This window comes from Falco punctatus (genome assembly GCF_963210335.1).
Source record: "Falco punctatus genome assembly, chromosome: 5".
NCBI classification, from domain to species: Eukaryota; Metazoa; Chordata; class Aves; order Falconiformes; family Falconidae; genus Falco; species Falco punctatus.
In genome coordinates, this window is record NC_137584.1 from 50,153,112 (window position 1) to 50,167,328 (window position 14,217).

The 14,217-nt window shown below is 41.4% G+C and overlaps 1 protein-coding gene across 3 annotated transcripts in view; it reads right to left on the reverse strand.

The window, feature by feature from the left end:
• PHACTR2 (phosphatase and actin regulator 2) overlaps window positions 1–14,217 on the reverse strand; it is a 138,020-nt gene that overhangs the window by 18,922 nt on the left and 104,881 nt on the right. For all 3 annotated transcript variants that reach the window (XM_080390067.1, XM_080390066.1, XM_080390068.1), the window contains 2 exons: window positions 2,101–2,650; window positions 678–877 (listed from right to left, as the gene is read on the reverse strand). In XM_080390067.1, the coding sequence (XP_080246193.1) occupies window positions 678–877; window positions 2,101–2,650 (750 nt within the window). The remainder of the gene's footprint in view (window positions 1–677; window positions 878–2,100; window positions 2,651–14,217) is intronic.

The following is a 14,217-nucleotide window of genomic DNA, read 5'->3' on the forward strand; positions in this document are numbered from 1 at the left end:
ACAGGCAGGACAATCCCCTTCAGCAGCAGCAAGGGCTTCTACCAAATTAGGGTGATGATATAGTCATGACCCCGGATGAAATTTCAAAGCTGTTAACTTAGATGTAATCCACTGTGGTCTGCTGTGTCTGCTCAGATGCTCCAGTGCTTAAAACATCCTGATCAAAGAGGAACAAATGACTTTCAGTGAAGCTGCTGACTGATGGGCTTCCTCTGTCATCCACCACTGCCTGTTACTCACACAAGAAACTCTGGGATCTCTAGTGCAATTCAATGTGCTTTAAGGTACAGCTCCACAACATGGTGCTTTTTAAGGCACACTGGTGCTTTATGGGTAGAGCTTCATGACATGGGTGAGCCAAATCAATGGCTTGCTGATACCCTACCACGGAGGCCTTGTTCCATCCTCATGTGCTTCTGAACTTGTTTCGCCCACCTCCACTCCCATCCATGCAATGCTTGATCTGCTCTCACCACTGCATAGGCCTCAGCAGGTTTCTGGTCATAATTGTCTGGGAGAAGTGGGACACTCATTTCTCAGCAGCGGTAAAACACTAAACCATGTAGAACCATCCCATGCAGCCGTACCTCTCCTTACTTCACACTGGCATGGCTCAGGCACACTCACGTAATGAAATGGGCACAAGGTAGCCTGCAAGTTCTCTGCGGGACGCTTACTTTCAGCACTTGCATTATCGTCATCATCATCATCATCGTCATCTGTGTACAGTATTGGCCCATCAGAGTCCGAGTCACTGCTGTGGCTCTCTCTGCTACTTTCACTCTCAGGAGGAGCAGCAGCATCAGAAGCCTCCTCCACCAGCTCAGAGTGTGCCTGGTCAGGTGCCTCTGCTTCTTGGTCTTCTTTGGCAGCCAAGCTGTTAATTCACAAGCAGACAGGGTGTCACATAAATGCAAGCAGCACGTAACACAAATGGCAGACAGGCTGTATAAGCAAGTATGAAAAGTTCAGTTCAGTTATTCAAACTGACTTCTCTCTTTCTAAAAAACTTACACACACATATATATAAACCATATATAAAGTATACAGATATGTACACGTATCTGGTTTTATGCATGTCAGGAAAAAAAGGTGCAATCTGGAATGACATGCTGCAAAGCCTGTATAAAGAAAAACCCTAATTATTTTTAATTTCTTGTGGGATGGCACCAACAGTACATAAAAGCTACTAAGAAAAGAAAAACAGCTCATAGCGTTGTGGGTGAGAGGAGTGGGTTGGAAAATGGATTGGAGTGCAAAGCTTCCTGTTCTGGAAGCCTAACTCTATTGTAAAAACAGTTTTACTGCCGAGTCCAAAAAGTTGATGCCCATTGGAAAGCAGCAGCAGATTGCCCTTTGCCTTGGGAAAATCTTTATATAAGGAAGGGTAGAGCAAGGGGAGGAGCAGCACAGGAGCATAATGCTGGCACAGCCACACCAGCAAGAGTTTAAAGGAAAGTCTATAGGCCACTAACAGGTAGACTAAACCCTCCTGGGTTGTTACAAAAGATGCTGCTTCTCATGGCAGGGAAAAGACAGGTTAATAAGCCAGTTTCTTTTTCGTTGCCAATTATTTTGCTTAAAAAATGTAATTATGACCTTTCTCTTGACCAGACTTTATAGTATCTGAGTAAGTGACAGACCAAACACCTACTAACCGAAGCCTGAAACTGTCATTTTCAAGTGTGCAAGTAAATCTGGCTATTGAATTGAGAGCTTTAGCAGTTGGGATATTGAACAATACCCACAAAAAAAGTAAAAGCTCCCTGTTATTCAGCTTAATTTCTTTGCCTTTATGAGAGAGAAATAAAAGTATTACCAGCTACTAGCTCAGCTGCTGACTGCAGTGGTCACATTAAGCCATGCACCGAAGCAGGAGGCAGGTTATGAGCAATGACCTGGGAAACATGAGGTTCTGCAGGTGAATGGCTCAAAGGCATGGGCAACAAACAAACTGTGCTGGGATGCAACACAAACTATTACCAGTCAGCAGAAGAAACAGAAGAGATCCCACGTGCCTACAGTGTCCCTCACGTGAAAAAAGGTGGCTTTCTTGGCTGTGGGTCTTACCACCCCCCTACAACAGCCACACTGCCTTACCTTTTTGTGTCTTCTCCACTAGCATCTGCACTGCTGTCTAGGGCCATACTGCTCAGGCCCTCGTCTGTGCCACGCTCGGTCTGGAGAAGAAGTTTAGTATCCGATCCGGGGACAGCTGGTCCTGCCATGCAGCCATCTGACACATCTTGGGCATCCGAGGAGACAGCGGGCTGACCAGCTGCAGCAGGGAAAGGAGGTGGAAGTGGAGGCGGAGGAGGGGCAGCAGTGGGAGGAGGGGGGACAATGAGCTTGCTCAGTTGGTCTCCATCCTCTGTTTTGGAAATTACTATGGAAGGTTGCTCAGGCTCAGGTTTTTCTGCCTTTGCTTCCAACCTGTTGGCTGTGGCACCTGAGGGGGAAGAAGCAGCCCCATCTGGCGCTGTTCGTGGGGCTGACTGTTTCCCAGGTTTTTTCTTGCCCCTGGGAGTCCCTGATGTGCCAGATTTGTTGGAAGTCTCCTTAGAGGCTTTGGGATGAGATGATGTGGACGAAGGAGATGGTGATGAAGAGGACTTCGAGACTGGTGGTTTTTTTGCATGAGAGGAACCCGCTAAAATAAGAAAAGAAAAAGCATTTCACGGTCTTGCAACTATATAGTTTTTGCACTGTTCTTTCTGTGTGGATTGATGTGTGTTCACACTTAAAAACTGAAAAGAATTACACTCAGTATTTCTACAATCCTTCATCTATATGCTTGAGACAATAAATATTGCAGTTCAAATTTCACCTTTACAGTGGAAAAACCTGCAATGAATACTTGCTCAAGAACAGTGCAGGGGATCAACCTTACAAATGGGTGATAGTTTGATTCTAGCATTCTGCATTGGCCCATTTTGTACAACTTGCCTGGACATCCTCTAGAAAGCCCACTACTTATGTGTTTAGTGCCCTATTTAAAAAAATTGCTATCAGACAGAGAAAACCGCCTGACCTTTTCTATTATGTGAATTCTTGGTCTAAGCACTAGATGAACACCATGATTTTCCTTATGCTTTTCCATGAACACCTCAGGACTGTTACAGGTATCAGTCAATTACCTTTCACAGTGTTATTGCAAGTGGTGTGCTCCTAGTTAATGGCAAGAGCAGAGGGACAGCAAAACAAGATATACTTTCAAGTCCAGCTGGGCACGTTCATAAAACAGAGGCAGAAAACACCTGTCAGATCTCACTCTGCATAAATGATCTCCAGAAGGGAGGAGGCACTGAAGGCCTCCTGTATGTACTGGAGGTCTTCACCTTACCAGTGACCAACTCAGGCAGCCTTGAAAACATAATGAAACAAGGTTTTGACACCAGCTGTACGAGCTGGCCAGTGATGCTGCTGTTTAATCCTGTGATACTTACCATATTGAAGCATATATGTATAATGCCCAAGTTTGCAAGTGATTTCAGCTAGCCTGCATGCCCATGTGCATTCCAGCCACATTTCTGATTGCTGTGTTGATGCACCCATCATCTGGATTGGGAACTTCAAACTTCTGATTTTCATTTAAAAAGCAATAGAAATGACAACCATCTTATGACTCAGTCTTTTTCATCAAAATGCATCCAACTCAAACACTTCTGCTGTAGTAAAAAAGCATTAACCTCCAGAGAACAAATGAAAGCATTATAAAACTACACAGCAGCCTTGCGGCTAAGCTTACAGAGTAAAACAGAAAGCTGTAATAGAAATCTGCTGAAAGGCCTACTTTACTTATAAGCATTTAAATAAAAACAAAACTCCAGCAGATTAGGATAGAATCAAAATACAGATACTGGCCGTAATAAGCTCATGCTATAAAAATAGCTTTCACAGTGAGACTGTTCTCAGTCCCAAAGAAGATGGAAAATAATTCAAACATTATACTGTTCTCTTCTGTAGCTGAGTGTTACAGTTTATAAACATTGAGAGTGCTGTGAGGCTTTCAGTACATCTGGAAAAATCCACAGAAACTTTAGGCTAATCAGTGTCCCTATTTGTGCTGCAAGGCGACTGTGAAGGGCACCGCACCGAATCTATGGATGCTGCACTCATCATTCACACCAAGTACACATCACTGACTTAACCCACCAGCAAATCAAAAGGAAGCAGAGAAATGGTACAGGCAGCAGTTCGTAACTGCAGTGGAAATAGATGGTGGCTCCAACCTGTGTATTATTTAGCAGAAACCTTACTGAGTAAGTGGGTAGTAGTAAGAAAGGGCGCTGGGTCCAATCCAGCAAAGCACTTCAACACAGGCTGGAGGCTGACAGGAGCAGTTACATGCTTACGCTTAAGAACGCCAGCATAATACAAACACACAGCCACACTATAATTGTGGCTGGTAAAATGCAAAGAAATGTTTCCACTGAAAAACACCCTCACATTATTCTCAGAAATTTTCTGGACCTGCAATCGGATACAGAAACTTGAACAATTTTTTCCAGAGAAAAGCCCCCTACACTTTCACGTGGATCAAAAGTGCTGTTGCTATTGTTGCTTTTGACTGGGCTGGCTGACAATTTTATGTCATGCTTCTTTTTCAGTAGCAGATTTGAACTTCGATTAAATGAAAAATTTCATGGTTATTTGCCTTTCGGCACATGTCCATGCCTATGTTTAAGTCCCCTTCTCCCAGTTCCACTATTTCAGTTTGGAAACCTGCTGCTGTGCCCTCAGGAGGGCCACAGATCACTGACTGCATCATGTGTTCACTTTCATGGGGATCTGACAAACCTCTCGTACTAATACTTCTCCCAATTGGCTCAACTTATTAAGTATTGGCCCACTTCAAATGAACATGATGTACTTTTAACGCTGAAAGAAATTACCAGTAAAATAGGTACTATTTTATATAAGAGATATATCGATATATTTTACACCCATATGGCCTCAACCACTGCATGACATTTAAGCAAGGTTACTAAAAGACAAATCTGGACTCTGAAAGTATTTTAATTTAAGAACTCAGCTACCTGAAAGCTTGTTACCAACCACTGGTATAAACATTTCTTTATGTGATGGGTTATTTCATTTCTGAAAGGTCTGCTGTTACAAGGTTCCTTCTCCTAGGAAGAGCTGAGTTTTCCAGCTGCACGTGAAATACAAGCAGCAAATTCTGTGTTTTCAAAATGTTTATTCTTGTAGTCGTCTGATGTAGTAGGGACAGTTAATACCAAGTTAATGGATATTTTATGGCAAAGTTATTATTGTAACTCTAGCAATTTTGCAATGTTTTCAAACAGTCCTCTTCTCTGTGCTTCAAATACCAAATGTGCCAAAGTGTACAAGCTATAAAGAGGTATACTTGGAGAGAAAACTGGAGGGACTGAAGGGCTTTCAAAGACTGACAGAGGATTGAAAACACAAGGCTTGTATAAGTTTGCCAATGCATATATACAGTCCATTCATCACAATACTGCTTGTGTTCAAATTATATTTGGATGTTTTAATTTTGGTCATCAGCTAAATTACGATGATTCAAACTTGAGATCAGTACTTTAAGAACAGCTACCTATAATTTTTAATCTAGCATCACTGATGAATTTTGGTTTAAAAGCATAGTGATATACACATCTGCTATGTGCCTGATGATTGACATTCCAGTGTGTATTTAGAATCACAGGAAGCCATCAACCAGCTCAGGGAAGCCTGGCCATTTCTAATGGTTATAATTGTTTGAGGGTTTTGGTTTGTTTGGAGGTTTTTTGCAGCTAAAACAACTGCTACTCAACAGTCTTTGAAGATGTATTCATGGTTTTATCCTTTACCTCTTCAAAATCTTGCAATCTTGTCAAATTAATTGGAATAGTAGATATTTCCAGCAGAAAGTTACAGCAATACCAAAGTAGCTTTATTTCTGGGCAACTCATGTTTGATTTCAGAAATCCCCTTTTCCCCTGCTGATTCTTCAGCAGTTCTCTGGGTCACTTTGTTGCCAGTCTTCACACGTGAAGTGGGAATTCACTATCACCTCTGATGTGCCTGGTGCTGTGCATACATCCATTAAACAGCAAAGTGATTTGTCTGTTGTCTGGGATGTTTGCAGACAGCAGAACCAGAGCTCAGCAGCAGGCTAGCTAAAAACATCCATGGCATGCTCTTCAGTAACGCTGCTACGTAAAAAGGCAGAAGTTGTCGTAAGACCAAGCCAAGCACCCCCATGCACATGCACCCGCCGTAATTGGCACTGCCTGTGCAGTACTCACCAGCCTCTCGATTTGCACTGTGACTTGTTGGCTTGGGTGGTGGGAGAGGAGGCTGCTTAGCAGGAGCCTTTCCCTTTTTTTTAGCATGAGGTGCTTCGTTACTCTTATGGCTGGTGGTGGTGGAAGCAGCAATAGCATTTTTTGGTGGTAGCGGAGCTTTTTTAGTTTTAGGCTTAGGCTTGGGTAGTGGTGGAGCATGGGATGCCAGTATTTCTAGGCAGTGATCAGCTGTGCTCTCTAAGGATAAGAAAGTGAACAGAAGCCAACTGACACAGACATATGCTACATACATTCAAACAGCAAGCCTGACAACAATGACTACTTTTTGCTGCTTGAGCTCTTGGGAATCAGGAGATACTTCTTCATCTTCTGCCGCTTATTAAGTATTATCTCAGAAAAAAAATTACCGTTGGCCTCAATTCAAGTCCTTCTCATGGAAGATTCTGCCTGGCACTTCTCTCAGTCTCATCTATTCTAGACCTCCAAGGATCATCCTTAACGTTGAGTACCGCCAACTAGACGGCTTGCTGCAAACAAAACAAGGGAAACGTCATTTACTCCTCTTAACAAATTCCCCTGGCTTCATTCCAGCCCTCTGAGATCAACAAGCTATAGAATTCAGATTCACATGAATCTGAACGAACAGGGCCACTCTCAGTCACGGGTTCAAATATGGCTATGCAGCTGAAATCTTCGCCTGAAGCAACTCAGTTTCCTAAACTGCAGACTGCTTGCTCATAGGAACTTAATTTTGAGAATCTTCCCCAGGGTATTTCTACTCTTCAGAAAGAGATGAAGCTAAATCAGACAGGATTACCGTTTGCCACGGAAATGCCCTCCTCTCCTACAAGCTCTCTGGGTACTGTTACAAGACTGCACTTGCAAGAATCTGCTGATTCTTCCTTAGTCAACTGGAATTTGGAGTGCATCTACATTGTGTTGTGCAATAGAGATGGCTCTGAGAAAGTAGAACTGAGGAATCAATGTCTACCATGTGCGCTGCAGGAGACTCGACTCTGGACTAGCTTCAGGCTAGTTCTGTAGACTGCATGCACAGCAGTGGTGGGAGCACAAGTTCCTGAACGCATCTTTTGGCTTCATTTCATCCAAAAGAAATCTGGCTTGTGTGCTCCGCAAACCAAAGAAAGTTAAGTGGGGGTGACCAGGAAATTCACTTCAAAAGCGCACACCTAATGCCAACTGCAACATTAATGTAGGTGAGCCATTCAGAGTCAACATAAAATTTTGCAATATAATGACTATGGTTGTAAGACTAGTTGTTCCCAGATGGAAATCTTTATCTATTCACTTAAACCAACTCTGTGCCCATTTGGTCTCAAGATAGCCTTCCCCAATCTTCCAGGAAAAGGATATTATAAAAGCAAGAGCATACCATCAGAATCATATGGGCTTTATTTGCATGTCACTAAACTACAGTGGCTGGGGAAGAAAGGAGCCAAGCAAATATTTCAAGGAGTTCTGTAAGCCTCTTTTGTCACTCAAGAGAAACCAATTCATTTCTTGCAGTATGCTCCTGTTACAGCCTCACTCTTACACACCTTAAATGGCTGCTCCCAGCTTCTTCCTTCCCATGTAAAAGATTCCCAAGAGATAAGCAGCACCTTTTCATTTTAAGTTTAGTAGATGAAAAACAACATGTTGGACAACAATGACATTCTTGATCTCAGAAACAAAGCCTCTTCAACCTCTAGCTCAAGGCTTCTTAACATGAACCTACTGCATCACTGCAGTTACTAAAAGCAACATGCGCGCGTATGTCTCTTTGCAAACAGAAGGAATTAACATTAACTGTCCAGTGTCTTCCTCCTTCATTTCCAGCCCATTACAGACTAATATGTTTTTGCTAAGGTTTTGCAAGAACCACTGCATAGCAACCTTTTACAGCTTTCAAACAGAACCTTTCAAGCACAGATTCTGGTACTGCCTCTTTGTTTTCCAGAGAAAGACTTGGGAAGAAGAAAGAAACATACATAATTGTTACATTTTGCTCTCTTCTGTTATAGCAAAACCCAACTCCTTGTGAAAGTCTACCTACCTTCGTTCAAAGTTGAAAAACTGATTTAATTCTGAAAAAGCAGGACATGTTAAAATTTTAATTCCATCAATAACAAACATGCCAAGAGAAGATAAGACTTTGTATTATGAAGATCTTGAAGGACAAGATGATCAGAAACAAATAGAAGAATTTTATATGAAAGAATATATATATCTTTTACTTACGGGTCCAGCATACTAAAACTTTATTTACTAGTAAGAATGAATTTAAAACTTGTGTACTTATATACACCATTACCATGTTTTGATTCCAGTCATATTAGTAGAGAAAATATTAAAACAGGACAGAAAACCTAGTAAAAAGAAATATACCATTCACCATATTCTAAAATAATACATTGTAATTATTCAGAATCTTAGGCAGTCATTAAACTATATAACTGATTAAATCACATGTATTAGAATTTATCTTCTGATTCAGGAAAAAAGTACTAAAAGGCTAAAGTTTTACTTAGTTACAAATAAACACATCTTAGTGACAAACAACTAATAATTTTCAAATTTTCTTTATAGAAATAACTAAAAACTATAAATGAAACCCAAAACTGGAACAGTTCATTCACACAAAGCTCTCACTTGCAGACTTCAGTTGTGATTAAAACGAGCAATTTCCATAATATTGATTCTAACTGAAATACCTTGCCATCACTGTGATATCTCTTTATCCAGGACATTGCTTTCGATACTGTTACATGTACCTTGCACCAAAGACTGGCAGACTCTTTCTGCACAGCTGCATCCTATCTGCTCAGATAGTTACAGCTCTCATTAAGTCTTGATTGCCCCTTGATGATATACATGCCCTTGGCTTTGACCACTGAATCTTCTTTTTGCTCATAGCCTTGAGGAAAGCTGTGATGGAGATAACTGCCTTTGATCATATCATCCCTCTCGATCTCTTATTAGCTTTGTTAGCTTAATCTTCTTTATCTCATCAGATACAACCTGACTGCCCTCAGTGACAGTCTGTCTTGCCCAAACCATTGTTTCTCATTTACTCGTGAGATACAGATTTCCAGTTCCTACCTGACCAGTCCATTATATCAGCTTCTGCTCGTGACAAGCCAAGTTTTGAAGCAGATGCTTTTCATTGCTTTGCGTCTGCTGCCCCTCCAGCTTTGTGAACATTCACTGACTGTCCTCCCTCAAATTCCCCTCTGCTGTGATGCCAAAGCTGAAAATTTCTAGGCTGCCAGCATTGTGCTTGTTATCCTGATCTGGTCCCCTCCTGTTTTCAGTGCCTAACTACAGTGTCCTCTCTTTTACTGCAAGTCCATTGGAACTTTCTTTGGTTTTCTGCATTTATGTAAGACACTACAAGAAACAACTAGTATTAAGTACTGTAGTAATACAAATGACTATTAACAGCAACAGTGGCTTGATTTTGAACAGTGACAGGGATGGTATAATGTCTGTAAATGTCTCAGGACACAATTACGTTGCCATTGTACCTCCCCAACATGATTCTGCTTGAATATGGGCCCTTGGTCTTCATGCCTGCTCTTTATTTTGCATCTTTTGCCAAAATAATCGTTCAAGCTAATCCCCCAGGCACCTCAGTACCATCTGCAATGTATTTTTATTGCTGTTTTTTTTTCTTAATGTAGACATCTGTTTCATCACAAACTGACCTTTTAATAAAAGGTCTCCAAAAGACCATCAGATAGGAATATCTTTTATTCACTGCTGCCTTGATCAAGACATCTGCTGTAAAAGCAATGTGCCTATAAATTACTCTTTAAATAGGAAAGCAAAGCAAATGTTAATGTTACATTAAGCATTTGGATCAATAGTATGTTTATGTTTAGAATAAAAATTTTCAAAGGCCAGATTTTCAAGAAAGCTCACTTTGAGACCAGATTTTTCTTGTTCCCAGAAACTGGCTGGGGACAGACTCTTAAGAAATCTGTATTCTTATGTAAACACCTAAATGATGATCAGGGTTATAAAGTACTCAGTATATAACAGCTCCTGTGGGGACTCATCAAATCTCAAAGTCTTTCAGAAACATACCAGTATGCCATATGCACTGGAAAATCAGATGACTTATTTTGGAAGGTAAATGCCAGACCTTTTGCAAACTCTGGATCAAATGGACCTATGAAAATCCTGGGCATAGTATCAGAAGCCATACATGACTGGGTTGTATCATACAAGAATTTTTTCTTTACTTTTATGAATTTTGAAGGAACTGAAGACCACAGCTTCTCTAGCCCAGGAATTTGTCATACAGTACTGGTATTTCTGTTTATACAGGTATAGCAGTGACATGAAGCTAGATCATGGAAAACCAGTAGCGCTGCAGCACAAACATATAATCTACATCAAATGCAAAGCACCCTTCCCCTGGAAGACGAGCACAACTGAGTGGAGTAACACTATGTAAAATGGAAGTTGGAAATAACATATGATTTGTTGTCTTTTGCAGAATGACTCCCTTCAAAATGAAACTCAATAAGAGTTTTGTGAATCATGAGTTTTCTTTCCAGCCTATGCAGAGAGCTGTGTTTTCATTAATCAAAACTCAGGAAGCTGTCATTCAGAAACATGGGACACAGGGCAAGACAAGGTGTCTTTTGTGTCTTTTTTGGACTCATTGACTGTGCTGATGCAGGTGGTCAACTCATAGAAATCCTTTCAGATCCAACCAGCTCGGCTTTTTTCCTGCTATTGCTACTAAAATTCTGTTCAAGAAAAGACCCATTCTAATTGTTAGAAAACTTCCTTTAATTTCCAGTCTAAATGTATTTCAAGCCACTGTTTATTCCTTTCTACTTGTGCCAGCATTGTCCTTTAGCCATGTTCTCTCCTGGCTATATACCAACTTGTTACATTCATCAAATGCACTTGGGCTCTCTCAGGCTCTGTTTTGCTAGGCTGAACAAGAACAGCTGTCTCATGATGCTTCTCGCAGCATGCTCTGCAATTTTCAATTCATCCTTCTTGAAGATGGATGAGCAGATCTATACATCTATGGCCTTCCAGATCTTACTCTATGATTTCAACAGCACTATGCATGAGAGGCCTGGTGACAGACAGCATAGAAAACAGAAGAGGGGAGAAAGGCACTTAAAGCAACCACATTCAGATATTTTCCACTGGCTCCAAGATAAAAAAGAGAAAAAAATCCACTGGATGCCATTTTACATTGCTAACTGTCCAATTTTTTTATAAAAAGTAAGCTGTTAAATCAAGAGAGAATACCTAATACATCTTCACTGTCAGCTGCACACTCCCACCATTCCTTGGTCTATGGGAGACTTAGAAAGTGAAAGACGTGGTCTCCTACATTCCCTTATACTTTCTGTGTAGATACGCTCAAGTAATTCAAAGCTTAGTTCATTAAAATCACATCTACAAGCTTATTTCTACAGCCACATTAGGATGTACTTCCTACAAAAGACAAAAAAATCGAGCAGCTTTTCAAATCAGGAGCTTTCCTCTGCCGCTCGCTGTCTGTGGGCGAAAGCCTGTGCTCCTCACATCACCCTACTGGCACAAGCCAGCTTGGCTAACTCAGTGGACAGGCTCTATCCAAATACAGCTTTATCTAGAGTAGCTTTCCTTTTAAGAAGATTTGGATTCAGTCTCATTTACATAGTTCAGGTGATGAACTGAAGATAATACTGTTTTTAGAAAAACTGGGTTTAGCCAGCAAATAACTCAGCTTGAGCGAGAGATTCTTTGAGAGACAGGCAAAAACCCCACCCTTTTATGTATGGTGCTCATATGGATGATCTATGGAGCTCAGGAGCATAGGGAGCCAGCAAGAAAAAGTCTGCCTTGCTTCTCACAGCCACGGGCTTACAGGTTAGTCTTCTGAGAGAAAGCAGGCTTCTGTCTGAGACGCTGGAAGATGAGGGTTATGATCTTGAATTCAACAGGTTTTGTTCCACTTTGGGGAAATAAAGCGAAGACCTCTCAGAGAAGGAACCTAGAAAATTTTACTTTGAAGAACAGTCCTTGGTAGACAAACTATGCATTGGTCAGCAATGATGCATACTCATAATATCAGAGTGCCTCCAACTTTTGTTTTTTTGGTTACCCAGGAGAAAAAGAAAAGATTAAATTTAATGGCAGATTTAAGGGAGAACAGAGTACAGAGGAAAGAACCTCTGAATCCAACATACTAAGACCTGGAGCCTTTGCCAGTTCTCATATTAGTTACCCTGTGGGGAAAAAATATTATGTGCATGTATCCCGTGAATTCATTTGGGAACAGGAATACAAACCATTTCCTTCACTGAAGGAGAACAAGAAAACCTGAGACGATCAGTCTGCTGTAAATGGCACACAGGAACATTTCACAAGCTTATGCTCCATGTCACCCATAACACCTATAGCACCTGCAACACAGCTCTAGCTTCCTGCAGTGCAATTATTTATCAAAGCAGCATCCACCGCACATGATGGTATGCAAAAGGAAATTTCTTATTACTTTTTTCCAGGTAGTATCTTGCTAACAGTTACTGAGCCTTTCACTTCTTCAAGCCCAAGCTAACAATGAAATCTGGAAGCATCTACCACAATCGTGAAAAGATTTAGCTTGCCACGGTAAAAATGAGTAAGACCTGACCTTACTGAACAAGCCGAACTCAGATGAAAACTCAGGGTTCTCTGGTACATCTTGTGTGCCAGAGACATCCTGGGAGGGTGGAGAGGAGAAAATGATCTCTGACACAGTACCAGGAGGTTTTACAATGAGCAGCATGCATGCCACATCACCATGCTATGTCCCCACGCCTAGGGAGGCAAACAGTGACAATTTTGACATCTGTTCTACTGATGTGGCTTTTGGTCTTCTCCAACGCTGCTGTAGGGGGCAGGAGGCACAGAGACTCCTTGGATCCCCTTTGCGATGCTCATGCTCCACATGGAACCTGGAGACTGGGGTCTGCTGGGGCTACTGCAGGCAAGTGTCACAGGTCAGGAGCCTGATGTCATGATGGTACAGTTCAGTCTGCTGCCCAGACAAGCAGGGTGTACTCTGACATGCTGCCTGCCCCCTTGCTGCTCTGCACCCCTTCCAGAGCGCTCACTGAGAATGGCTACAGTTCAGCTCTTTATTTTCTGCAGAAGATGCTAGTGACTTTTATTAGTCAAAACAAAACAATTCAGAACTCAACCCAGTATGAACATAATGTGAATAAATCACCTAGGAAAAAGATTTCTCCCATTTCTCATCTGCAAAGTTTATCCGTCAAGTAACTGTTTTATGTAAAACTGTCACAAACTTATTATCCTGCCATAAAGGAGAAATTTCCTTTTAAATACCCTGCTTGGATGACTGACATCTCATCATTACTACAAACAGTAACAGTTACACTATTAAATCACCAAAGGGAATTTTTCACCAGATATGAAAAGCACCTGTGAGCTGACAGGCAGCAGATGGGTACGCGGTTTATAGAACTGCCTAGCAGCACAGGAACAGCTTTCAGGAGTTGTCTTCTTCACTCCCTTCTGCTTAACTCGTTCTTACATTGCATGGCTGAGCCTATTGTTTGCCCTTGTTGATACTGTATTTCCATGGCTCATGCTGAAACAACTTTTTTCATTTAACTTCTTTTAACTCATAACATATTCCACATTCTACCATGTGTTGCTGCCAACTCTCACCGTATTATCACAACGTGCCTGTATCACTTGTTCTTTTTAAGCTTCCAGCTCCAGCAGCCATCATCGTACTCATATGATAAAGGCCATTTTCAAGACCCACTTGAACAAGAGAGAAAGAAAAGACCGCCACCATTTCATAAAAACATTTTAAAATAACCTCATAACTTCCAAGGGCTGAGATAGATTTTTTGGAGCATTTTGAATCAACCAGAGTTGGAACTGCAGCACTGTGTACTACTAACCAGCCAGA